Genomic DNA, 27768 nt, shown 5'->3' on the forward strand with positions numbered 1-27768 from the left:
GTGCTTATGTACTTATTTATTTATATACCTCGCAGGCTGCAAGGTTGGAGTATTATGCAAGGGGGAATAAAAAAGTTGTTACAAAAGGAAGAAGGGCACAACATTAAGAAAAAAACCAGCAAAAAAAGCAGTACCAATACATTGCACCAACTAGCCCAACGTGTTTTACTGGCACAACATTATGCAATACTTAACAAACAATAACAGAAAAAGTTACTGCACATGCACCCTGTAGAGACGGTGAACCAGCAAAGCTGAAATGTGCAGCCCCGGTGTTTATCACTGGGTTAATTCCAATGGTTTATTCAAGTCTTTGTATATTATTGGTTATGTCTGCGTTTCTTAATGAGGTTATGCACATGTTTGGCTTGGGTTTATCACATTCTTTATTTGGAATTCCACACATTGCACTTTGCAAGATCACCATCATGGAAAGTGCAATGGAGTGGTTCATTGTGTTAATCCAGCGGGTCCATCAAAGTCTTTCTGAATTATGTTACGCACTTGTGTTTTGTAATGCGTTAATCATAATGTTTATGACTCAGTTATGCACTGTAGTTACGAAGTGACACACTGGGGCTGCACATTTCATTTAATTAAATACAGGGACACATTTTCGAACCTATTGGGAAGTCGGAGAGACTGCTGCACGCGCGCTCTGCTGCTAGAGAGAAACGACGTCACTATCTGTCTAGCCAATGGCCCACCACACCTTTGCTGCGAGATAATAATGACATCATGATCTTGTCTTAACCCCATCCCCCTCTGTGTCCCTTCCCTGCAATAATACGCAGATATAATGTATGTTTGAAATGCATAAGCATTTCTATGTCTACCCAACAAGAAATGTCCCCGTCCATCATGCAAGACGAATGCAATGGCTCATACCCCTACACTAGGGTTTTTGGGATCGGACCATGAGTGTTTCGCCTAGGCATATACAGCTTCACTGTAAAAAGAATGAAGGCCTTTCTGCTAGAGACCAAGACAATCATGAGGTGTATTAACAAATGAAAGTTTATTGAACATGCCGAGTAAATGCTGTTCGACAAGCAATAAATCGAATTTACACAAAAAGCAGAAGCAAGATCTGATGTGTGTCCGTACTGATCCCGACAGGAAACGCATCCATCTCTGAAAGTGTAACAGCGGCCATGCTGACACAAGATTCTCCCTGTGTATTTGCATCTACAGCATCCATAATTTCTCTAGGCAGCCGATCTCCACAGAATGCTAGCTTCTTCCTCTACAATGCACTCTCCACATCTGAGCGTGCATTGTAGAGGAAGAAGCTAGCATTCTGTGCAGATCGGCTGCCTAGAGAAATTACGGAAACTGTAACTCTAAAAATGCTGGGTTAATCTTGTCAGCACGGCCTCCGTTAGAAATGGATGCATTTCCTGTCAGGAAACGCACATTACTTTTTGCTTCTCCTTTTTGTGTATGTTCAATCTATTGCTTGTCAGCGAGCATTTACTCGGTGTGTACATTAAACTTTTGGTTGTTAGATCATCTCGGTTTTCTTGTTTGTCCTATGTGTTCTCTGGTGCCATTTGCAGCCAGGCTATTCATTTTTTTTTTATAGACTGCAACAAGTCACTTTAATGGCCCTCGTGATACCTTATAAAATCTTTTATTTGGCCAATGTAGCAAGAATGTACAGTGTGAAGCAGTAAGAACGGGGTATGCTAACTTCTAATTAAAAGGTTTATTGTGAAAATGCAGTGATCTATAGAGGTTACCACAAAGTAGTACAGCAATAAAACCTGCTACAGACTAGTGCTTGATGAAACGAAACATAAAAGCAGGAAAGGGAGAAAATATATATATATATATATATATATATATATATATATATACAAGTCCAGGGAAAAAAAAACGTGATCACCAAGTGTGCATGTGGCTACCTTCCAGGAAACTCATTTTTTTCCCAATGGCATGGAACTGGAAGAATGTGCTTGCATAGGCAAGCTGTCAGTCTGTCTATTGGAATAACAACAGTATTTCTCGAAAGGTGCTGGCATGCAGGATTGGCAATTGTAATGATTTTTTCCTGCACTTGGAATTTTTCTCTATTTTCTTTCTGTAGCATATTTATTTATGTTTGGCTGCATCAAGCACCGATTTTTATCTATCCTTCAAAGATGTCTTTCTTTTTCTGGGGAAAACTCGGGGAAGGCAGGAGATGGAAATTCAAGACGATGAGCAACATGAGAACAAGGTGAAAGTAGGAGCCAACGTTTCCACACGTGGACCTTGAAGAAGACAAGTCCACTTGTCGAAACGTTGGCTCCTGCTTTCACCTTGTTCTCGTTTTGCTCATCGTCCTTTTTTTTTTCTGGTAATTTATATAACTCGCCACATTTTTACAGATGAACCTCAGTTGAAAGTTAGTCCTCATCCATATCTAGTGTCATCCTGTTGATACTGCTTCATGCTATGCACTCTTGCAACATTTGTGTGTGTGTGTGTGTGCACACGCGTGGATTTGGATGTGAGATCGGGCCATTGGGCAGAGGTATCATTCTTCTCCTGTGCAGCCTTATGAATTCATTAACTATAGTGCAACAGAAATGCAATGTACAGGAACAAAGTGAACACACAGAGCGCTTCGTTCTTGTCTGTTGTGTATCTGTTGCACTTTAGTTAATAATGAATACACACAAACTCGTCCAGTTTTCAGTTAATATGTCGGGCTTATAAGCCCGCTTGTGTCCTGGAATATCTGCATGGCTATGTATCCCGTAATTTAATTTCTGGCCATGTGCTTGCAAGTCGCGTGTCAATCTCCTGATTTTCCTGACAATCTTGTGTGATGTGCAGGCCCAGACAGTTTCTGGTGAATCCAAGCAGGGTGTTGTGCAGGGTGTAATCTGCACTACAAGTGCTGCTTTGATTGCTTTCAGTTCAGCTTTTCTAGGTGTAGGATGACCTGGAATGGTACTCACTTATATGGGGTTTAAGTTTATGTAGTGTCATACTACTGTTACACTGCTATTGCCAGATCAGTGTACTATATGTGCCTTATGTTTGCTTGCATCTTCATGATTAGCAACCTCCTCTGTGTGTTTGGCAGTTGCATACAGTCTCCTGGCCTAATTGTTTGCCCCCATATTCCACGGTATGGGCCTGTTGTGTTTCAAGTTCAGGTACTCCCGAGGTTGTGTTTCTGAAGGGAGGGGTAGTCGTCTTTGCATCTCATATGCTAGCTGGCATAGTATCTTGGGACGAGGTTCCGAGCTCTTGAGACAAAGAATTTGTGCTTCAGGCTGCAACTCTACTCTGTCTAGGTGCTTGTTTGTTAGCTCTTTCTCATAGAGGTCTTCAAGCATGGTACAGTTGGAAAGACCTGTTATTACTACCCGATGCCTGTATTCGATGAGTTGTCTTTTTTGTGTGCTGCTGGTAATGCATACCGTACCACACCTTGGACACAAGCACAGCATCTGCGATTTTCTATAGTATCCACTCGTCCACCCCCATTATTTCGAGATTATTCTTTTCACCAGGTGTGGAAGTTGCGCCCAGGCATTGCATAATTTTTTCACCCACATGCTGGCTCTGCCGTCATGGGCTTACACTAGCTGAGGATTTGTGGATGTTGACTTGCGGGCATATTTGTCCAGCTATGTGGATCACAATGTGCAATCTGGGGTAGTTATTGATTCTAGTCTTTCTTTTTTTTCCAATGTCGATATGAGCTGACTTACCAGAAAGCGAGAGGCCAGACGGGCCAAGAAAGTCTGCAGTGTTGTCGAGGGCTTGTTGCATCATTCTTGATTTCTGTTTAAGATAGCTTTCCCATAGACTGTAATACACCATAGGCTGTAGTGTTTCTTGTAGTATGCCTGTGTTGTTGGTGTGTGTGGGCCTAATGTACCTCCAACTCTCACCTGGAATTTTCTGTCTTTCAGAAAGTTACTGTTTAAGTGCTCTACCAGAAATGTTTCTGTTCATCGTTCCTCTTATTAGAGCAGCATGAGCTACTGCTGTTAAAAGCCTCTTCACTTTCTTCATTCTTTCATAAGCGGTATTACACAATGTCCTGCAATAAAGTTTCTGCTGCTTATGGCCCACTCATATCTGCCAGAAGGGACAACTCTTGAAAAAGTTTTTTTTTGTGCTATGTGTGCGACATAGTATGAGCATTCATGCCTTGACATTTATACATCTGTAGAACCAGCTTCCTGACAGAGTACTTGCTATACCTGATCATGCTTATTTGTGCAGTGCTGTTGAACAATATATATTGATGCAATGAATATTTACACACTCGAATTATCACGAAAGATGGTTATTTTACAATTCTGCCCTTTGCTTTCTATTGGTGTTAGATTTTGCATAAGCATGCCCCCCTATGCAATAGCATTTTGAAGTGTAAGGGTTCAATAAAAGGTGAACTAAACCTAAGTACAAGAGCTTTTTTTCTCACCTACGACTCCCATCGAAATGCGACTTCCATGGCTGGCAAATCAACCCCTCGCCTTGTGTTAGCAGCAGATTGCTATAGCCACAGTGGCAGGTGAACAAATTGAAGAACAATATTTCTGTCTATAATTTTTTTTCTTCCCTATATGTAAGTAAAGTTTGGAATAAGTTTGTCATTGCAAAAAAAGCCCAGTTTGTGGTCTTTTATTGAATAAACAACATATTGTGTATAGTTGAAATGCAGAAATTTGTTCTAAAATCCTCGGGTGATGTATGTTCTTGCAAGTAGCATGGTATTTCATTACTTATAAAGATAGTAATCGCAGCGGATATCGTTATATGGGTTTACACACTAATATATGTGATCACAAACTTATTAGAAACTTGCTAGAAACATGTAAGGCATGAATGTTTCTGCACACTTGATCAGCTGTGAAAATGCAAGAACTGCTTGTACTGGCTGACTTCACTGCACAGTTTTGATTTACTTTTCTTCAGCGTGTCGTTTTATACTGGTTTATCCCCACAAGAACAGGCCGTTTGCCTGCTTTTCGCATTGTTGTACGAGTTCTACATAGTTGTGCAGGAGGGTACGTCGTCACTTTGCCACTATAGCAAGCAATTTAATTAATCTACTAGCTGTACAGTTATTTACCTTGCAGAGCAAGTGTTCATACAGGTGCAGTAAGGATACAAAGTCCGCAACATAGTCTGTTTATTGGTTTCTGTGCAGGAAAAAAAAAATCTCCAGAGAAGAGGTGCAACTTAACGCGCATGTAATATTTTATTCAAGCCACGGATTTAATGCTATCGTAGCAAATTCATTACGATAGCCTACACTTTTGCTCTGTCAAATTTAATAAGAGGCAATATAAGCTTTCAAGATGCATCGGGAAATTCATGCTTGAAAACCGACAAGAAAATGCAACTGAACGGTACCGCGTTCAGCGCAACGTTGAAACTTCGGGTACTTTGCTGTCTTGTCATTTGCCCTTGCCGAGGTTGAAATAATTCAAGCTGCTCCGTAAGCGCGATTTTACAAAAGAACATTGTGACGACCTCGTCGTCCGCTGGGGATCGAACACCTCCTAGCACTGACAACTCGCAAAGGCGTACGAAGCAAACGTGAAAATGCACTTCATTTGCTGTGTAGCGTGTCAACAAACGCATAGCAATCGGAGAATGCAATCTGCGGTACAAGTTTTTTTATTCTCCCTTCGCGTACGTACCGAATTCGACGATCCACGTCTCCGCGTATTGCACTTGTCGTACGAGACGCCATTTTCCTAAACAAACCGGCGAAATAGCTCCGTTGACAGCTCTCCGCGCAATTTCGACGGAAAATCGCAGCGATCGGTGCGACGGTGCGACTGTGCGACCAACCCGTTGGTCGCAGCCGAAAATCGGGGGGTCGGCACTGCGACTGCGATTTTCATCGCAAACGACGGAAATCGCACTTCCGGTGCGACGAAAATCGCATCATGTGAAACAGGCTTAAACCGTAAACAAACTCGACCGCACTCGCGCTTTTACTCGCGCCTGCGCAGAAACGTCGAGCGCCGCGAGAAACGCCACGCCCCGCTGTACCTGTAAAAATGCGTCCGGGCCCACTGCCTCGCCGCACGGGCAGCCAGCATCGGCAGCCAGCGTCGGAGCGTAAACAAACTCGATCCCATTTTTGCAATGTCGGCATGTTTAGGGGACAAACGCATACAACACGGTCTCCGTAGTGCCTCGGTACAGTCATGTATTCAAGGAGCAAAAGCCCCCAGATTTTCTCTCTCGCGCCCACTCTTACTCGCGCCTGCGCACAAACGGCTGGCTATCCTTCAAATGACCGTCTCGCGTGAGAAACTCGAGCTCGAAGTCGCTGCGGTCTGCAATAGTCATGATTACCGATCAGGACATTGAACGATTTTATTGTAAAGCCTTGGAACTTGTTAAGGAATCTGGAGCGGTAAGCTGTGTCGTTTTGCATGTGTGTGAGAATGTGTGAGATAGCAAAATAGTCAGTGCGTGAAATCAGTTCTTTTTTTCTTGCAGATTGTGCAAAGGGCGTTCGGCGAAAGAAAACAGTTCGAAACGAAGTCAGAATTTACTGATCTGGTTACACAATACGATAGGCAGGTTGAACAACTGCTAATTGGGAAACTCCGAGAGGAATACCCAAATCACAAGTAAGAGTGACCGCGTCGCGTTTCATCGATTAGGGTAGCTATAGGAGCTTGTTGGTACGGCATATCTTATTTTGTTGTAGCGTAAGCTGAACGACAAGGACAACAGGAAGGCGCATCTGACGTGCACAGCGCTAACTTTCAACAATATATTTATTTTCAGTTCTCGTCGCTATATATGCACCCTCGAAACGTAATACAACACGTGTAAAATTTCGGTGAGCATAAACAAAAAGCCGGGAACCACACGCAAGCACTTTTTTGCCACACAGATTGACACACATGTACACGTTCAACCCGAGCAAAGATAACCGAGCTGTTTTGTGGATAACGAAATGGAAGGCTTACTGACGCACGGTGTCACCAAATGTTGATGTGTCTAGTTTCTATTATCAAGCGCGTCATCTCACACCTGCTTCTACTCATGATGACTGTTTCTTTAAATCTGGGTTTGCATTTGCATCTCTGGCAATGGATGGCAAGAAGGCCGTCGGCAGCCACGTTGTTTACTTTGTTATTGTGTTCTAGTAGCCGGTCATTTCTGCATCTACCTGTTTGACCAATGTAGGATCGTCCACACCCGAGAGGAATGCGGTATACCACTCCCGCGATGCAATGAATGAATTTGTTCTTATGTTCCTTTTCGCGTGCGGTACGTGTGATTCTTTCTGGCCTTGTGTTTCTACACAGGCTAACCAATTTATTAGGCGCCGAAAATACAACATTGATGCCGCTCCTTCCAGCAATCATTTTTCATCTGTGGGAGAACCTATGCATGTAGGGGATGACGTGTTGTATGACGTTTCTAGGGTGTATATATAGCGACGAGAATTGGAAATAAATCTGTTGTTGAAAGTTAGCGCTGTGTGTGTTAGATGTGCCTTTCTGTTGTCCTTGTCGTTCAGCTTGCGCTACAACAAAATAAGATGCATTTCATCGGGCTGTTCGGACGACACCGATGCCTGACTGTGTTTCTCATACTCATGCTCTGTGGGGACCTGGTGGTGTACCTACATTCCTTCTCTTGTTTTTTTTTTTTTTTTTCTTTCATTCTTTTGTGCTAGGTTCATCGGAGAAGAATCAGTTGCTGCGGGTATCAAAAGCGAGCTTACAAATGATCCCACATGGATCATTGACCCGATTGACGGGACCATGAACTTTGTGCACGGGTAACATGGGTCTTTCTTCGCATGGGTATAGTTTACTTGCATTAGTTGCATTATTGCATTAGATGAAAGGTCTCAACTAAACATAAAAGTATTTTGCGGACTTGCATCACACGTTGCACACGTTTGGTACACCTGTGTCATTTTCATCCCGCAGGTTTCCAGTCGTTGCTGTTTCTGTCGCACTCGCTGTTCAGAAAGAGGTGATGTTTAAGATGCAACATACTCTTGCTTTAGGATGACATTACTGTTGTCCAGATACATGTGACGCACAAGTAGTTATGTTGTATTACATTTATTATATTCATATTCTTTGCTTGAATATGATTGCTTAAATCTGTGCAAAGAAAATCTATGCATTCCATCTCCAATAATTACTGTCACAATTTTTCACCGGCACAGTCATTGCACACTCTCTGAACCTCCAACCACTCTTGCTGCGTTATCACATTGAATCTGTAAACTTTCTGTATGTCGTCATTAACTTTGTTTCTGTCTTTTGCGACTGCAGTCATGTCATACTAGCTGAAGAAAGTTGCACTTGTAGTTTTCACGCTTTAAACCTAATGTCTTTTTTTCATCATACTAGACATGTAAATATAGCTTTTATGTCTTCCTTTCTTTGTTTCTTTTATTTTTTCCACACACTATAGAGCATCGGAATTCATTGTTTTAATTAGTTTAATTAATTAAATTAGTTTTTAGTTGCCATAGGAGAGTACTTTTCAAATAGGTACTTTGCTTTACCTGTATTCTTGAAATCGTTTGCTTGTGTTCGCTTGTCTATGTTAACTGTTTCAATTACTTGCCTGTGTTTGCCTTGCTTATGCCAATTTACTGTTCTCTTTTTCGCGCTCCTGCTATAGCCCTATAATATTTTAACTATGGGATTTTACGTGCCAAAACCACTTTCTGATTATGAGGCACGCCGCAGTGGAGGACTCCGGGAATTTCGACCACCTGGGGTTCTTTAACGTGCACCTAAATCTAAGTACACGGGTGTTTTCGCATTTCGTCCCCATCGAAATGCGGCCGCCGTGACCGGGATTCGATCCCGCGACATCGTGCTCAGCAGCCTAACACCATAGCCACTGAGCAACCAGGGCGGGTACCCTATAATATGGCTGCACTATGTATAAATAATCATTCTCATGTATGGGCACAATTCCATGGCCCTTGAAGTTTCACATTTGTTTCATCTGGATAAAAAGACAATCTTTAAAAGAAGCCTAATGAGCAGAAGCAAGAATGTAAAAAAAATGCATTACATTTCTTTTCAAAGATTCTAAATAGGCTCAAAACATGTGGGAAAACTGCACTGATTAATACTGTGGCATATTCTGAACTCTTAGGCAACTTGGGGACAAACTTGGGCTTACTGCACAATGCTCTTAATGTCCTACACTGTATGTGTAATTTGTGTTTGAGGTAACTGCTTATCAGCTGAAAACAGACTTGCATGACACAAACTTGGCAGAAATTTATGCAAGTACAGATGTAGTGTGCAGCAAGATGTCTTCGTGTCACTAAAATGTGTCTGTATGTTAAAGGAATTAAGCTTAAGAGCATTATTACTCGCAGTTCCTAATTATTAGGTCAAATGTCCAAACAAGTTTTGCGGGTCGCACTAAGCTAGGCATTTCCTGTAAGCACTCCTCTAAAAAATTGTGGTCAACATATAGAAGTCGTCAAGCTGCTGAGCTTATTCTTTATTATGTCAGAATAATTAAAGGAACATTTGTATAAAGAAACATCCCTTGGCTTGGGTGGTGTTGTGAAACTCAATTTTTCTCATAAAGAAAAAGTCACCCGAGTGTTTAAAAATTAAGTTTGTGTAGATTATAGAGGTATCACTATTATCAGGCGTTTGTTGAAGGTATACTTCCAAACTTGCATACTGCAAATTTGTATGTAGATGTGCACTGCAAGCTAACATAATGTTCTGGACATCAGTTGTTTTGCCAGAACCACTTTGATGACGGTAGTGGTCCAGTGACTTGCACAATGCTGATTGTACGCATGCTCGGGCACTGTAAGTTTTTTTACACTACCTGAACATGTGAACTACTGCTTAGATGACATGCTGTCTGTGAATGCATGCATAAGGCCCTAAGAGGTCCAAGGTGGATACAGACATTATCAGATGACCATGTGTAGTAACAAGTACTTCTCATAAATATAGCAGTCCAAGTTTAAGCCACGTTTCTGCGCTGCTGTTTGTTCTTTGATAATATTTATTTGTGGAAATAAGACATTTTATGTATTACAGTATCTAGTTCATTGTTAAGTGTAATAATTTGTAAACACTGAGAACGATATAATTTCTTAAATGTTAATTGGAAAAGCAGATGTCAGGTTATGTTACGCCATTTCATGACTTGTGATAAACATAGTATGTTAAAATGAAAGACGCTACTTATACAGACCACTTTTTTTCTTCTGCAAGTATGTGGCAGTCTATTTTGGTCATTACATTGCTCCATTTTTATAGCATGACTAATAAATTGAGAAGCTATATGTTGAGCTTATATTTTCATATTACTTCCATTTTCGGAATTATTCTAGTGTCTTCCGACTACATCATTATTACATTATAAATAATATAAATTATAGTTGTGGTACATATATCGAACCCATAAAAATGCTTCTTTTATCCATACATGTAAGGTTGCTTTGCATGTTTGTTACATGTATGCATGTGTCTTCGAGCTACAAGCTGTTTTGTTGCTATAAACTGCATGCTTAGGTGGGAAGTCTTTTTGTCTTTTCTGAATATCTACAAGTTGTGCTCTTCACAGATTGTAGTGGGCATTGTGTACAATCCAGCTTTGGATCAGCTGTACACTGCGGTCAAAGGGCATGGCTCCTTCTGCAATGGCACCAGGCTGAAAGTCTCAGGACAAAATGGTAAAGTGAGGCTCCCTAACTCTCATTAGTATATTATATAAGTAGGGTTCAGTGTTTTCAGTTTTTATGTTCCCAAAATTCAGCTTCCTTCTTTTTTTTCCTCCTAAAAATCAGGTTTTTTTCAGTTAACATATTTTTCTAGATGAACATCCATCTTTTTCTTTTCTATAGATAAGTTTTCAGGTCGAGCACACCCATCTTTTTTTTTCTTGGCGAATATCTGGTTCAGGAGTTTTGTTGATGCTAAAGCATGCTGTCTGACTGTCATACTGCTCTTGAACACTGTACTTGCATCCAGTGCACAGAATAGCCAAGTATTTGAGAAGCTATCTATAATCGCAATCAAAATACCATGCGGCTATATGACTGTGCAGTAATTAAGAGAGTGAATTTGATATTCAAACAGAAATAGAATGGCACTATTTGCAACATTATGGAGGTAGAGAGTTTCAACCAATAATATTGAAAAAATTAAAAGGTGCATAGGAGTCCGCGTTATAATTGGTGAAGTTGCCCAGTTGAAACAGCAGAATTTCTGAACAGCTTGACACAGGACAAATAAAAGAGGCACAAGACGGAGTACTGTCCTGTGCGCTCTTCCTTGACCTATGTCATGCTGTTCAAAATTCTTCTGTTTGAATAGATGTACCAACCAGCCCAAATGAACCCAGTTGCCCAGTTCATCCACCACAGTGGACATAGCTCAAAGACTGCGGACCTGGGCCTGGGCTCTCCCAACCCCTTAGCATGCTCCCTCCCCCATTTCTCATTTCTCAGACAGGCAAAATGGTAGCAACTAAAAAAAAAAGTTAAGATTATTTAGGCAGCAGCAGAAGTACAACCTCAACCTCGCCATGCTTCTTGCATCGAAGTGCTTTAAAGGGCCCTTCACCAGGCCCCATAGCAAATTTTAGTTATACGCTGAAAGTTGTTACGTGTCCTCAGGGAGTGTTCTGCCGCGAAAATGTTTCAAATCGGCTCATTAATAGCCCAGATAGAAATATTTCAGTGCCGCAAACCCATGATTTCAGGAGGCAAGCTCCACTGCATAGTGAGACATTCTCTCCACTCGCCCCGTCTAGCCTCCACAAGCGAAATTCCTCCCCTGTGTTCTCCCATACCAGACCTCGAGGATCGTGTGACGCAAACGTCATGGGCCCCACCTTCTTGTTTTTTTTCCTTCTTTGTTTTTTTTTTTTAATCGCTGCGTACGCGCTGTTGTAATTGTCCAGTTTCGCGCAGCGCATGATTTTGCAAGCTGAGCATAAGGACGCTTGACTAGCGGTATAATTCAGTGCTACACGAATACTGAGAAAGAACATGCAGATCGCAAAGCATGATCACGCGCTGGAACACGGTAGAAAATGGCATAGTTTGGGTATCTGTGCACATGACTGCGCAACCGTGCGAACAAGCAGACGAAGTGGAACTACATCTCTCTTGCTTCGGTGCGAAGTAAAACAAAAAGCACGCAGACATTCCGTTGTGTGTTTTATTATTTCTCTAAACTTCAATTCGTCAGTTCAAGCAACAGATCACACAAATAAATGTTGTTGCCTTGAATAATTCTCGAAGTCACGTGTCACCACGAGCGACACCACACTGCGGACCCGAGTACGTAGTCGCAGGGATGCAAGTACGTCACCGTCTGGCTTGGAGCATGGTCGCTGTGAGGGAAAGGGAAAACTGTGTTTGGATTGAAATTTCAGACCTTTCTGCGGTGCGTAGCGATGTAATTCTTTGCAAACACGATCGTTGGTGCGCATTGTATGCTCTGCGCTTGTCAGCTCAAAATGGCCAGACCTGGTGAGGGGCCCTTCAAGCTCGCAGGTGCAAGCCAGTCACTATCTGAGCTCTCTAGTAAATGTGCTTTCAATTCAATTATCTGTCAGTTTTATCTTTTGATATGAAAGCGTAAAATGGCTCATTGAGTGATAAAGTTGGCGTCCCGCGTCTGTAGCAGCAAAACAGCATCTAAATTCCCATTTGGGCGACACCACGTCATGAGTGCACCTCAGCGGAGCAGAGCAGGCAAAAGGGCACACCTACTGTCGCTGTAGTGCACCAGGTGTTGTGTGAGGGGAGAGGGCATTGCTGCAACACCAAATCACCCTTGCTCTCGCTGCCGGAAGCCTGTGTTATCCATGTGTTCCTTGTCCGCGCAAGCTCTCACCCGCAAGGCCAAATCAAAGCGCACCAAGCGTCTCAACGCTCTCGCTTGCCCCAGAGGAGTTAATTACTCAAAGGACAGCTCACTGGCATTCAGTTGGACATTAATGCTTTCGCATTCACAACTCATAGGAAGTGCTGAGGTGTACTTAGAATATCCTTTTTATTTTTTACAGTTTTATGCAAAAATGCTCAACGCTGATTATTGAGCTGAGGAAAGTAAGCATCTACATTGTTTTTGCAGTTCCCTTCATGTTGAGCTGCAGGCTGCTAAATTACATTTATTCTGTAGATGAGCAAAACGTGAACAAGGTGAATGCAGGAGCCAACGTTTCGACAAGTGGACTTGTCTTCTTCAAGGCGACATATGCTTTCCTCGCCACAGTATATTCTGTAGGGCTGACATGCTGGCACCTTTCCAGAGCCTTGAAGAGGCCAGCAACATGATGATGACAAAATGTATTTATTAAGGGATGGCGCGAAGGCCTATAATGGGGAATAGGAAGAGGAGGGGGGAGGCGTATTCAGAGCCGTCCTAGAAGCTGCGCGTCCCTGGCGAAAGCCAAGAGCGAGTCCAGAATGACCCTGTCGGAATCCATCGAGCCAGTTGCCGGTCTAATCCACTCCTCGTAGGACGACACTCGCACCGCCCTCAGGTGGTGGTCTCGCTGCTGAGCGTGTCGCTGGCACTCCCAAAACAGATGGGCTGCGGATGGCCGCGTGGCCATGTCGCAGTCAGGGCACCTGTGTGGCGTCTGGAGCACTTCTTGGTCCGCGGAGGCTGTGGGATGGCCGGGTTCCTGCGATGGAAGGGAGTTGGGAGACGGAGATGGAGGGCGTCTTTCCCGGCGTGGCTGGTACTGTCGCCACCGCTCCAGCACATCCGGTGTGAGGACGAAGCCGGAACGGAGCCTATGCAGCAGCACCTGCCCCGACCTGGGAAGACCCGCTGGAAGTGGGTCTGGGTCTGAGGGCACACTCGCACGGAGTTCTCTCTTGCGTCGGTTGGCTGCTGCTCTCAGAGCTCTGTCTGGGTCATACGGGGCTCCATTTGTCGTGTTGCTTGTGCTGGTTGTGAGGGTTTCTGAAGGATCCCGGGAGACGACGCGGTTGGAAAGAAGGGCGCGCGCCGCCTCATGGGCTCTCTCATTTCCCTCGATGCCCTGGTGACCAGGGATCCAATGAAGTGTTGCAGTGACCCCGTGGGCCTCCGCACGCCTGAAGGCCTGCTTGACGAGGAGTACTTCGATGATGCTGTGTGGCGCGACTTGCAGGTATGCAGCGCATACTGAGAGTAGGTGTATATATCGATGTGTTTTGCTTGCGTGGTGCTTGAAACTCTATCTAATGCCCAGACTATTGCGTGGAGTTCAAGTTCCGTTGGGTCGTCAGCATCAGCAGTTGTAAAGGTAGAATGTGTCTCACAAGAACCCACTACGTGGTAGGCGACTGCTCCTTCGCTGGTGCGTGGGTCGAAAGCTGCGTCAGTGTACACTTGTTCAGGGCTTGGCGGTGCGTCTGCCAATGTCTGCACATGACGCGCAGCGAATGCTGCCCGGCGGTGCGCTTGTTGGGCGCCCATGTTTCGGGGCGTTGGTGTAGTGTCGACGACAGCAATGTCATCCCACGGTGAGATGTCGGATGGCAGTTGTGGCAAAGTTGATATATCCTTTCCCATGTAGGCCAGTAGAGTCCTGCCTTGTCTGGTGTGCTTCAGGCGTTCCTTGTGTCTTGCCTTCGATGCTTCAATGGTTGCACGGAGGGTAGGCAACTTCACATAGCGATGTAGCTCCTCGACACGTGTGCGTTTCGGGAGCCCTGTGATAACACGGAGAGCTGATCTGTGGAGTACCTCTAGCTGTGTCCAGTGCCAAGCAAGCAGGTCATAACAGCGCGCTCCGTATATCGCTTGGGATGTCAGCAAAGCACTAACAAGCTTTCGGCATACGTCGGTACCAGCACCGCCCATGCGGAAACAGATTCGTTTTATGAGGGTGTTGTGCTATGTCCGACGAAGGTCTGCGAGCCACGCATCCGCTGTTGTGCCTGTGCGGTCAATAGGTATCCCGAGAACGCGCACTGATTTTTCCGCTCGCTGCAGCGTTTTGCCTGCGAGAGTGAGCGCGAGGGCTGCTTCGTTCTGCGTTGAACCTCGGATCACCACATAGGTTGTCTTCTCTGGAGATGGCCGCATGCCAGCTTGTGGCAGGTAGTGGTCAATAACGTCAAGTGCCGCCTGCAGGGTCTCCTGCTGCTCATCAATTGGTCGTGATGCAGTCCATAACGTGATGTCATCTGCGTAAATTGTGAAGCCCAGTTTGGAAATAGCCTCCAGTCGCTCAGCCAGGCCTATCATAGTCAAATTAAAGAGGAGGGGTGATAGTATGGAGCCTTGTTGGACTCCCACTATGTTTGGGTAAACCTTCCCGACGTCTCCGTCTACCTGTATGGAAAAAGTGCGATCTTTAAGGAAGGAATGCACAAAGTTGAGGGGGCGGCCCGTGATTCCGTGCCTCTCAGCTGCCTCGATGATTGCCTCATGCGTCACAGTGTCAAAAGCGTTACAGAGGTCCACCGCCACCAGGACGCTCGGGTGTCGCTTTGCGCGACCAGCTGTCTTTCGACGCAGTACACCCTCCCTCACAAGTAGGAGGCTGTCATGAGTGCCAAGGTTTGGTCTAAACCCTGTCTGTGCTGGATGAAAGCGACCCTCTGTTTCTAGAAAGTTAGATATGCGTGTCAAGGCCATTCGCTCCACCTGCTTACACGTAGTAAGTGTGAGAGATACAGGGCGCATGTTCGACAGTACATCTGGCTGTTTGTTTGGTTTCGGTATGGGTGTGACTATCGAATGCTTCCATCCAGAAATATGTATATCCACCTATGTAGTGCTTTTGTGAACATTAATTACGAGCTAATTTCTATGTGCCATGTTTAATTATGTGTAAATGCCACTCTGCGAGGACTGTCCCAGGATTTCTCAAGCATTTATGGGCAATCAGTATTTGACCCTGCAAGGTTTTATTGTCTGCATGTGCCTATCCAATGAGGCATCACTACTGTGTTGGTAGAGTGTGCCCTTCCCTACAGCACAGTGGAGTTGCCTGCAGTATTGCAACAGAAACAAAATGCCTTGTATTTGACCCCAGTGCCAGCAGGCCTGCTGATGTGACCAAGCAAGAAAAGCATTCATTGCCAACATGGTGGTCTCACTGTAGAAAGCAGAGAGAGAGAGAAAATTTTATTTACAGAAAGGCAGAGAGGTCGGCCTGAGCTATAACTTGCTCTGGCCTGCTACTCTGCACTGGGGAAAAAGGACGGGGAGGGAAAGGGCTGATGAATGATGATGGTATAAGGAAGAGATGCGTATATACAAATTCACAGAGTTGTGGCATCTCTAAAGCCGTGCGTCCAGCCCAGTGGCCTGGAGAAAAGCTATAGCGGCTCTTGTTACCAGGGCTGCACTGTTTGCATTAGGCCAAGGACCTAAAAGAAACTCGTCTGATAGCGGTCTCTCATGGATCTTTGCAATGGAAGAGATTAGTTGCTGTCGCTCTTGCGCGTACGCGGGACACACGCAAAATATATGTTCACGTGTTTCTGGCACCTCACAGCATTCACAGTTTGGGCTAGTATCACTGGCACCTATCATATGTCTATAACGGCTGGTGAATGCGACACCAAGGCGAATCTGGTGCACCATGCTCGTGTGGTTTCTTTTGAACTTGTGAGGCATACGAAATTTCATTTCTTGGTCCCATTTGTGTAATCGCTTGTGTCGTCGATCTGGTTGGGTCCAGTGTTCTAACGTAGATTTGCGGTTTACGCAACGAAGTAGGGCGTTTGTGTCTGTTTGTGAGAACGGAATGCGTACTTCACAAGCATTATCTAAAGCAGTTTTCACTTCAGCGTCTGCCTGTTCGTTCCCGATCAGGCCACAGTGTGAGGGTATCCACTGAAAGGTGACATTGTGGCTATTTTTAGTTGCGTGGTCGAGACGCTCTGTAATTTCTATAGCCAAAAGCAGTATCACAGTCTAAACTGCTTTTCAGGTTAGTTAACTGGGGCTATAATTGAAAGTTTCTTGAGCGAGATTTTTATGCTCTAAACTTTTTAGTGATAAAAAGTTTCAGGATTGCTCACACATGTTGGAAAACACAGGTACTGCATTGGGACGAGCAGTTATTGTCACTTCAATGCAAATCCAGCAGAATCTCTTGAATAGCATATAACTGTCCATAAAACCTCAATTACTAGATTTAATGCTCGGGCAAAGGCCGATACACCGATTTCACAACACGTTTTACTGCGCCACCAATGCTAAAATATGCTGGTAATAGCAGTCCTTAGTGCGCTGAAGAGCAACTCTGGTAATAAATGGATTTTGCTCGTACCATGTTAAACCTCGAAATTAAAAGGCTGGGAGGTGAGAATAAAAGGATTCTACAATACGTGTGGGTTTGAGGAATCTCCCTGCCGACCTTCCCCCTAAAGTTCACTGGAGAGAGAAGTTAACCAGGCTGAGCCCAGTAGGCTACCCTGCACTGGGGAAAGGAGATTGAAAGATGAGAAGGAAGAGAGAAGTTCAGACTTTGCACAGCTGGTACACACACAATCTACAATGTCATTGTCCTCAGCATTCCCTTCAATCTTGCCTTGAGCCAGAATGGGAAAGCAGTGAGCACAGTGGATTGTCCATTTCGGCCGCTGCTGATTGGTTGAAGCTGCACGAGCGAGGAGGAGACCAGCAGCCCTAACCAATCAGGAACGGCTAAAAGGGACAGTCCACTAAGTGGACTCTTATAGAATACTCCCCTGGTGTCATCATGGCACAGGTAGGGCTCCTGCGCATGTGCTCCGAGTGTGGTGGAAATTAGAACACAGCTCTGGCATTTTTCCCAATTGTACGTGCTAGCATACACCTAACGTCATTGGGCAGGAAATTGAAAGTGTGTTCCAATTACCACAGTAGACCAATCTCACTACACTCTTGAGTGCATGCGCAGGAACAGGAGCCCTGCTGGCACCCAAAGTGATGCTTATAAAAAAAAAGGAAGGATTTGAAAGGTCTATGCAACCTCAATTCATTGTCTGTGGGATGCTGTCAGGCGTTTTTTGGTTGCATATATTACTTCAAAGCTAATGCCAATTGCCTTTCCTTGATCTGACAGGCTACGAAAAAACCTAGTTCACATAACCCGTGTGTCCATGTCTACCAATGTTGCAGTGTTTGTTTCACACATAGTCAGCATTATGTTGTTTGCAGTTTCATTGTAATCATTGCAGCTTCAGCCATATAATAGCAAAATTTCACACTGGTATATTTGAAGCAAGGTCTGGTCATCCACTTTTAGTTTTTTTGCAAAAGTAAAATTCCTATAGAAATAAAAAAATAGCACATCGAAATTTAGATTTACTGTATTTTATTTGCTGCTCACTGTAGTAAAAGTTGCATTATGTCAGATATATTGCTTATATTCTTTATATTTTTTCCAGAAATCTCTAAAGCCTTGATAATAAGCGAAGTAGGAAGCAGTAGGGACCCAGGCCGTATGGAGTTTGTTTTCCGCAACATGCATAACCTTATGCAGAAAGCACAGGGGTATGTATGGCTTGCTCACATATTGGCTGCTGACTGAGAAACACTTGTTTTTTGAGAATACCTGCTTGTGTGTTTGACCCTTTTTTTTTATAATTGTCACGTTTCGTAATGTGTCTCCCCAACCTATGTTTTACCTGTGCAGTGTTATGTGAGAAACACGCCGTGTTTGTGAATATAACACAAATGGGGATACCCGCTGTGGTTGCTCAGTGGCTGTGGTGTTGGGCTGCTAAGCATGAGGTCGTGGGATCCAATCCCGGCCACGGCGGCCGCATTTTGATGGGGGTGAAATGCGAAAACACCGGTGTATTTAGATTTAGCTGCACGTTAAAGAACCCCAGGTGGTCCAAATTTTCAGACTCTCCCACAACGGCGTGCCTCATAATCAGATCGTGATTTTGGCACGTAAAACCCCATAATTTTTTTTTTTAATGGGGACTTTGAAGACTCGAAAGGAAATTGTGATTACATTTAACTAATCATACACAATGCCATGGAAAGCAAGTGGTATATGCTGAAATATTATGCAAAAGAGAGCTTTTGACTACTTGAGAAAAAATATATACACAATCAAACACACTTATAACATTATTCGAGTGCCATGAAAATTCCATTGTTATAACCGATAAGTGTTATAACTGAGTTGCATGAAAAAATCAAAGTAGGAGGAATGGCAGAGCTGATGTGAGAAAACTGTAATGGCGGGCAGGACAGTGCCCCTCCCCACCACCACCGTCCTCCATCTGGCTGCTGATTGTGTTCACTCGTTTAACTGCTTCCTGGGCGCTTTGATCATGTATAACAAAACTGCGGCTGTCAGCGTTAAAAGATCGCCCTCCTATAACAACTGTAAAGAGGGGTCGCGGGTGGCAAGCAATATGCGAGCATTGCCGAGGCATCGCTTTGGTGGTCCCAAAAGGGCCCTTTTAAAATAGGCGAGGAGGTTGCCGCAGCAGCCTGTCAGCTTGAGAAATACAGAAGAAATGCTGAGGCAAGATCGCCACAAGCATCTCGCTACGTACTTTTCACTGGCTTGCACGAGAAAACCCTATATCCGTCAGCCTTGCATGCTTGCCGACATGTTGTCCAAGGCATCCAGGTGCTCTACGTAGTGCAGCGGAAGGTTCCTTGTGAAAACGAAGGACTGAATCGTATGCCAGGCCTCCTGTGAGGACAACGTTGAGGCAGCCTGCTCTACCGCGTCATCGCTGCTGTCGTCACCGTCGCTATCCGATGCAAGTATGTTGCAACGATCGCTTCATCGATTAGAAGCGCTTAGTTTTCCAAAACATTCAAGTTTCCAAACTATAGCCGTGCGCTTTCTTTTCACCGGCAACATCGTGCATTGCCGATTATCAGCGGGTGGATCAGCCATCTTCCATTTCGGTGGAAAGTCAAACAAGGCTGAAAAACCACGTGGCCAGGAACGATTTCGACCCAACCAACAAAGATGAACGCGAGTGATTAAGCTGTTTGCAGAACTGCACTGAATGAAGAGCCAGCGAGCAACGTGTGAGCAGTGCAGTTGGCACGGTCCATTCACGTACGGGGCAGAAACCTGGAGGCTTACGAAAAGGGTTCTACTTAAATTGAGGACGACGCAACGAGCTATGGAAAGAAGAATGATGGGTGTAACGTTAAGGGATAAGAAAAGAGCAGATTGGGTGAGGGAACAAATGCGAGTTAATGATATCTTAGTTGAAATCAAGAAAAGGAAATGGGCATGGGCAGGACACGTAATGAGGAGGGAAGATAACCGATGGTCATTAAGAGTTACGGAATGGATTCCAATGGAAGGGAAGCGTAGCAGAGGGCGGCAGAAAGTTAGGTGGGCGGACGAGATTAAGAAGTTTGCAGGGACAACATGGCCACAATTAGTACATGACCGGGGTAGTTGGAGAAGTATGGGAGAGGCCTTTGCCCTGCAGTGGGCATAACCAGGCTGATGATGATGATGATTCGTATTTCAGAGGGTGGTGCAACGTAGAGCAACGGGCGCAGCCCATTCGTGTTTGGAGGGGTGGAAGGGTGACAGGAGAGGGGCGCGCAGAGAAGGCTGGAAAATGAGCATCCAGCGACTGTTGGAGCAGCGCTGCACTGCACTGATTCTGCACTGACTCGAATTTCTCATTTTCTTTTCAAAGATTTCTCATTTCACTACCTTTCACCTCAGACACCCAGCAGGCAGACTTCATCAATATAACCAATAATACAGCATCAGGGCATTGTAGTAAGTGGGTTATTTCACTATGGGAAAACATACAAAAGTTGATGGCGCAGCAGCTTCTCATTGTTATAACCAATGTATTGTTAAAACCAGTACCAATATAAGTGGGTTCGACCATACACCAGAATGACACAGAGGACAGATGCTTCCATGGGCCCTGAATAGGGCCTTTTATCATGGCATCATAGGCTATCCAATAGCATGATATATGCTCATGCAGAACCACCTTGCGCTTGTCCCAGGGCCTGTGCAGGAATGCATAGTGGTAAGAGAACATCCATTAGGCTCTGCTAAAACCACTAAAACAACTAAAATGTTACAACAGGAGTGTAGCATGTTGTACCAAGGGGCTATATCTAATTGCACTGTGGAAGCTGTGTTTGTACATTGAGGCTGCGCTGCATCGCTGTGGTGGATCAGGTGATTTGACCTAAAGCTCATGAATTACATATATTTTTAAGTGCTGGTTGGTGTCTTGGTGCCATTCCCTCATTGCCTGTAATTGTACTCACTATTTACAGATCTTCATTCCCTGTTAGCTAGAATTTGCTTTCCCACAATACTTAGTTGTCTGCTAGCTGAGCTCACTGCATTTTGAATCATGAAATGAGAGAGTGGGTAAATTCCTGTGTTGTATGCGGAGTAGGGTTCCTAATAAAATGCTAGCTGTAGCTTGACTTACATGTGGGTATTTTGTGCAATGACGAGACACAGCAAGGGTAACAGGACAACATGTTGGCTAACAACGGTTTTATTTTATTGTCTGAAAAACTACCTTATGTATGTGATGTGCAGCCAGGTGGCTGCCCAAAATACTTTTCAGCGAGCATGAGTTAGGTGACATTTAGGTGCCTCACCGCTCAAAGGAATGCTATAAACCACTTGAGTGTTCTAGTTTACATTTTATGAGCATGCTTTCTGCCACAGCTTTGTACAATGCCTTTTTATACTTAGTTACTTAACATGGGCTTGTTAGGGATTGTGAACACTACTCTTATTCCTGTGTTTCCTAATGATTTTTTTTTTTTTTCACATTGTGTGGGACTTGATGCACATGGCGAATTGCCACTGTTCTAGTTTTTGAGCACTTACTGACTGTGCACTTTTCACCACTTGTTTATCCCCGAGCAATTTTTGCATAACGCTAAATAGTAACCTTCGGGGGAAGCCAACTTCCTTTAGTCTACTTATCGGTTTTCCAGAGCTGCTGTTAATGATGTGTATACAAAATCCACTCAGCACAGCTCATAGACGAGGCTATGGCTCGTCCACTTTTGATTATCAAATGCAGTGATGTGTATGGCAATAAGCACTTTCATTATTGTAGGCCAGTATACATTTGTGTAATTTAAAGTCGGTTCTAAATCTAAAAATGAGAGGTTGTTTCTAATGGCAGCTTGTGTTGTGGTACTTATTGGCACAAACATGCTGTGCTGGCTGCGTCTAATGATCTAATCATTTTCTCCTAGTGGTCTGATAATTTTTTGTTGCAGAATATGTACTACAGTAGACTCTCGTTACAATGGACCCAGATATAATCCGTCAAAAAACGTCCGTTTTATCCAAAGTCCGTAATATCCAAGACTCCTCACTTCCGAATGTCTATAGTAGGATACAACTTAAAGAAACAGCAGTTGGCAACCGAGGCATATGGACCGCGTGGGTTTGTATTACTCCGCCAGCCAATCACCGAAGCAAACAAAATCGTCGTCATGCGACCTTTCCAAAATGGCGTCATACTTGATACCTCCGGAGCATCTGCTGTTCTTGAAGAGTCTTTTCATCGGCGGAAGCAATGAGGCATGTAACAGACATGGACAAAGTGTATGAAGTCTGAGCATTTCACTCTTCAAGAGTCTGTGGTACAGTTCATTTCATTGCTGAGCCCGTTTTACTCATGAACCTTCACTGCTAACTGAATTGAAACTTGACAATAAATAGTTTCAGTGAAGCAAGCGGTTTATTTCAGTTCAATAAATAATTAGGCTTTAACCGTTGCACTATAATAGACGAATGAAAACGTATAAGAGTATGCGCTTATAATTTTATTTTTGTGGTTACCGCCATATTTAGGTAACAGGGAAAGTTTGAAGTACGAACTATTTGCAGCCTCACGGAGGAACAGTGGCTGGCGGTTATGGGGGCGTGGGTGGGGCTTCACTGCAGACTTAAGTTGTATTCATCTATAACAACTTTATTGCAAAGAGCGAGTGACGAACATCCAAAGTAAAAAAACAAAAAGTTGCAGTTTCCTCCGAAAGGTGAAGCATCAATTGCGATAGCAAATTAAACAAGATAAGTGCGGCAGCAGCAGTGAGCGAATTAATCTTAGTGTTGTCTCTCACTTCGACGTGAACTAAACGTTGAAGGCATGACATATATAAGCTACCGGGTACTTTGTCCACATTGCAGATCGCTGTGAAAATGAGGCCAGCACCAGCGTGCACTTTGTTTATATCGCAGATCGTGTTCAAGATACGGCGCCCGTATGGGCACACATTTTTCCACATCACAGATTTCTTTCAAGATGCGGCGCCCACGCCGCCGTGCCGTTAACAGCAGCCACCAGAGTAGAACCCCCCACCCCCCTTCCCTGTGACTCGTGCACGAAAGACGGCACGCTTCCGCCCCGCTTTCCTCCCTCTCTCGCGTGCATGATGTTGAGCCACGATCATCGGCTGACCCTCGCAAGTCAGTTGCCAGCCCGTGTCAACACGGCAAAAGTGTTTTATATGCCCGATTTTGACAAACATTCCCGCTGATTTTGTCCGCCGTCGCTGATAGTCCGTTGTAGCACGGTCCGTTAAAAGTCAACTTCATTGCATTAATAAAATAGGCTGACCAAACTAAGGTTGAAATATGGTCCGTTATATTCGAAAGTCTGTTGTACGCGGGTCCATTGTAACGAGTGTAGATTGTAGCATGAAAATTTTCCAAACATTCCAGATTGCGTTGCCTGGGCTCCACGGCAGTAAACATGTGCTTTGTCGCAAGTGGTGGGGCCGATGCCTTCTATGAATTTGGAATGCATGTTTGGGACATGGCTGCAGCCGCACTAATTGTTACTGAGGCCGGAGGTGTTGTCATGGATACTCAAGGTATGTGATATTTCCTAGCCTTTTTGACTCCTGAAATCTTGCAGAAAAATTTATTTGCTCAATTGTCTAAGGGGTAGCATTCTTTTTGTTTCAATGTTGACTTGCGCATTCACATTAGATCTTCACCCTTCAACTACCCCTTCAGCTTGTCAAAACTTAATGATGCACCAAGAGATGTGTGTGGTGTATCACTCTTTATGGCTTAGCTATCAAGTAACTACCACTCACTTAATTTTATCTGTTAGTCTTTTACCATATTTGTGTACAAAATTTACTTTTGTGAAAAGCCAGTCAAGTGAAGTTCCTCGCACTACCTGCAAAATCCAACTAGTCTTGTTTCATGTGCTTATCTTCCAGGTGGACCCTTGAATTTGATGCACCGAAGAGTCCTCTGTGCAAGCTCTCATGCACTGGCAAATACAATCAGCCAAATTTTGGAACATGTCCAATTAGAGAGTGACTAGGTTTAGCTTCGCAATATTTTTATGATAGCGTGTGTCATAATGACACAAGAAAGGGATTAGTGTTTCTACAGTTCTTGTATAGCAACTTGATGTAGGCACATTTGTTATATAGTAAGCTATAATACCACTATTTCATGATTCAAGCAACGTAGAATGCGTTAATATTTTATTGTGTATGTGTAGACATTGTAAGCCCTCGTTATTGTGATGTTATGAGAAATAATTCTTCAGTGTAATGAATACTGCATGTACAGTCTGTGATGAGCAGGCACCACTTTAGTTCCTTTGTGCTGTGAATCTGAGGTCATTAAAAGACCTCAGGTGGTCAAAAACAATCTGGAGTCTTCTGTACCTTTACGCAGGTTTAAAATGGTAAGGCATAATTATAAAGACACCTCTTACATTATAATAAAAACATTCTGTGGGACCAAGTAGACTATTAGTTACATTCTTTGGGGATCAAATTTTTTTTTTTTTCAATTAGCAGTAATTTCTGTAATTTTTAGCCAGGCTCTATATTCACTGGTACTGCCCTACATTTCACTCTATGTCCTAGTGTAACTTCGCAGCACTTCCTTTCAATTTTTGTTCAGTAATAAGATCTTTGCATCTCAATAAAGCTTATCTTATTTCAAAACATACTCTGTCTGTTCCTTGCTTTTCTTTTGTAATTAGTGCAGTTCACATGTTATAATCTTTTTTTAATGTAAAGTGAGCAAAAAAAAAGGACTGTGTTGAGAACAATAAGCATAACTTGAACAGGAGAAAACATCCAAGTTATTTTTGGTCTGAAATTGCCTGTTATTCCATCTGCTTTGCTGTGGTATTAGTACATGTATGAGCCATTTGCTGTTTCGTTTTATGCAGTTGAAAATACCAATTTAATGTAGCTTTTGTTTTTTACTCTATGGCCCATCACCATACCAATAGACCAGAGCTACTGAAGTTGGAAACAGTGTTTGTCAAATTTTTTAGCTTAGCTGCGTGGACTTCTTGTAGAAAAGCTAACCGCATCTTTTGACTAGGCTGTCTCGCTTGCCTGGCAACACATAGCTAATTGCTGCCTCAAAGCTTATTGTGAAATTGTGTGTGTGGTGTGATTTTTGGCAGCAGGTGACATAGCTGGAGTCCAAGATGATTACACCACTTCAGCAACTACTGATACAGGCACCAGTCAGATCAATGTAGAAGGAAGGCAGTATCGTGGCCTTGAAGCCAAATGCACCAAATCAGATGTGAATAAAACTGTTTTCAATTTTTCTTCAGTAGTTTCTTTAAAGTGCATTTCACAAGAGTTGAATCATTAACTTTTATAGCTTCTAGGGTAAGGTTATTTTATTAGCTTTTGCAATGCCTGTTTACGCTTGCTGTGCCTCTGCAAGTAAGGGTTTGGACCTACCAGACAAAGAGTTAAGAGCATAGAAATTAAAGTGAACAAATTGCAAAAAACTAAAAGTGATTCATCAGTTCTGAACTACAGCACAATGTTAATAGAATCAATGACACCATATGTCTGAAGCACAAATAAACATAGCTTGCAAGACTCTTTAGCACAAAGAATACAACTGCATGTTCTCTTTATTTTCTACTAATTGTATTGAGGCACAGATTGAAACTACAAATCTCTTGCACATGTTGGCACAGAAGCATGCCTGCCTGCAGCATTTGCATTGTATCTGTCATTGCTGTAAGTTGCTTTGAAGAGCTTCGGCTACAGCAAGGTAACAAGCTACGCAACCTTATCAATCTTCCACTTGCTATCCAGGTTGCAGGTTTTAAGAAGTACTCTCATGCAATAATTAAAAGATCTTGCAGATTTTTTTTGCCCAATATTTGCCATTTGGATGAGCAGTCTGCTTGTGGCAAAAATTGGGAATTGCTAACAGGTTGGGATTTTTGTATTAGAGGCAACACTAGTCTTAGTTGTGCTCTGAACGAGACACTGAGTCGCGTGGTACTGGAGTACGGTGGCATGTTTCAGCCAACCCGCATATTGGCGCTGCCTACTGCACTTGGGCTCAAGACTGAGATTGGGGCCGTCTAGGTGACCAAAAAATGCCTCGAGTTTTTATGGCAGCATGGGCCATAGCACTAATGACTATGCGAACATTTTTGAAGTTCACGAAAAGATGGTTTCCATGTTTTTTGTCATGCTGGTTTGGACATGGTCAACTATGGCGACCCGATATAAAGGGCAGGACCACTATCACCATCAGGTATGATGAGATAAAGCTGTTAAAGATGTTGGCTGTTCAGTTCCTTCCATTTGCTCCTCAAACAAGCCATAGACTCCCTGTAATGCTTGTTGGTTGACAGATTCCCAGGCAATGTACCATATAAATATAATAGGGCTGGACATGAATTTGAACGCAATTATTTGGAGCATTCAAGCGATTAAATGAATTACTTGAATTTACACATGTGGGCTAAAATGTCTTTAAAACAATAGCTTTTTTACATAACCATCAAAGAATAAATATACCGTGCTATTTGAATTGGCGTTTACGTCTAATATCGCATCAGTGACAATTTACTTGAGTGGACATATGTTAAGCCTATCAAACTCACTCAGACGCCATTGTAAGCCCAACTTGTCCTGCTGCCTTAAGAGGAAGCTTTAGCTCGGGTGCTCCCATCTAAATACATGTAAAAGGAGAATTCATTTTTCTCGGCAACCACAGCACCGAATTTGACAAGATTTATTGCATTTAAAAGAAAAACTTAAAATCTAGTGACTGTTCGTTTTCGAATTTTTGGTTTAGACCCTCAATCTTTACTAAATATTGGCAAAAATCGCAAATTTTCAAAAAAGAACAAAACTATCAAGTTTGCAACTCTGTAATTCAGCAATTAAAAATTATATAACAATTCTGGGAATTGCATCTAATAGTACATCTAAAGCGGACAAAATTGATGTGTCACAAATGAATCTCAAAAAATTTAATAATATGGAAACACAGCTTTTGCAGAACCCTTGTATACAATGTAACGAATTCACGTAAGATGCAAGTTGACATGTTGAATTTGTCCGCTTTGTATGATCTAACGGACGCCGTTTACAGAACCGCAATATCTGTTTTGGATGCAGAGCTATTAACTTGTAAACTTCGTGCTTCTATTTCTTTTCAAACTTTCGAATTTTAGAAAATCTTTTTAACAAGATTCAGGCCTTAAATCGAAATTTTGCTTCCAACAGTCACTAGAATTTAACTTTCTCCTTCAAATACAACAAATTTCGTCGAAATTGGTCCAGGGGTTATCTCAGAAAAGCGTTTTTGCATTTTACGTGTATTTGAATAGGCCGTGTCGGAGTTGGGCCCGAGCTAAAGCTTCCTCTTAAAGTCCAGTGTTCATGGGTGGTGTTTGTCCCAAGAGACGCACAAGCACTGTTTTGCGTCGAAGCATTGTGACTGGGTCTGTGGTTTCCTCCCTTGTTGTTAAGTAAGCAAAGCAGCTAGTGCGGTGCCGATGTTTGCCTCATATTACTCTAGTCAACTCGGCCTGTTAACCACAGTAACAAAATTATGGTTATT

The 27768-nt window shown here is 43.4% G+C and overlaps 1 protein-coding gene across 2 annotated transcripts; it reads left to right on the top strand.

Annotated features, from left to right (window-relative positions):
- Positions 1-6059: 6059 nt before the first annotated feature.
- Positions 6060-24876, top strand: LOC126544730 (inositol monophosphatase 2). 2 transcript variants are annotated; one of them, XM_050192189.3, is made up of 8 exons: positions 6064-6385; positions 6472-6605; positions 7667-7771; positions 7926-7971; positions 10567-10675; positions 18341-18446; positions 23620-23771; positions 24129-24876. In XM_050192189.3, the coding sequence occupies exons 1-8, from the start codon at positions 6317-6319 to the stop codon at positions 24233-24235; spliced, it is 828 nt and encodes a 275-aa protein (XP_050048146.1). In that variant the 5' UTR covers positions 6064-6316; the 3' UTR covers positions 24236-24876. The 2 variants fall into 2 exon arrangements, with proteins under 2 accessions (XP_054917757.1, XP_050048146.1); XM_055061782.2 differs by lacking the exon at positions 7667-7771 and having other exon boundaries at positions 6060-6385.
- The last annotated feature ends 2892 nt before the right edge of the window (positions 24877-27768 follow it).

This window comes from Dermacentor andersoni, chromosome 1, assembly GCF_023375885.2.
Source record: "Dermacentor andersoni chromosome 1, qqDerAnde1_hic_scaffold, whole genome shotgun sequence".
In the NCBI taxonomy this organism is placed as follows: Eukaryota; Metazoa; Arthropoda; class Arachnida; order Ixodida; family Ixodidae; genus Dermacentor; species Dermacentor andersoni.

Excerpts from the sequence above, each read along its gene's own strand:
- LOC126544730 (XM_050192189.3), top strand. The coding sequence starts at position 6,317 with ATGATTACCGATCAGGACATTGAACGATTTTATTGTAAAGCCTTGGAA. Across the intron at positions 6,386-6,471 it reads TTGTTAAGGAATCTGGAGCG|ATTGTGCAAAGGGCGTTCGG; the intron begins GTAAGCTGTGTC and ends TTTTTCTTGCAG. Across the intron at positions 7,772-7,925 it reads ACCATGAACTTTGTGCACGG|GTTTCCAGTCGTTGCTGTTT; the intron begins GTAACATGGGTC and ends TTCATCCCGCAG.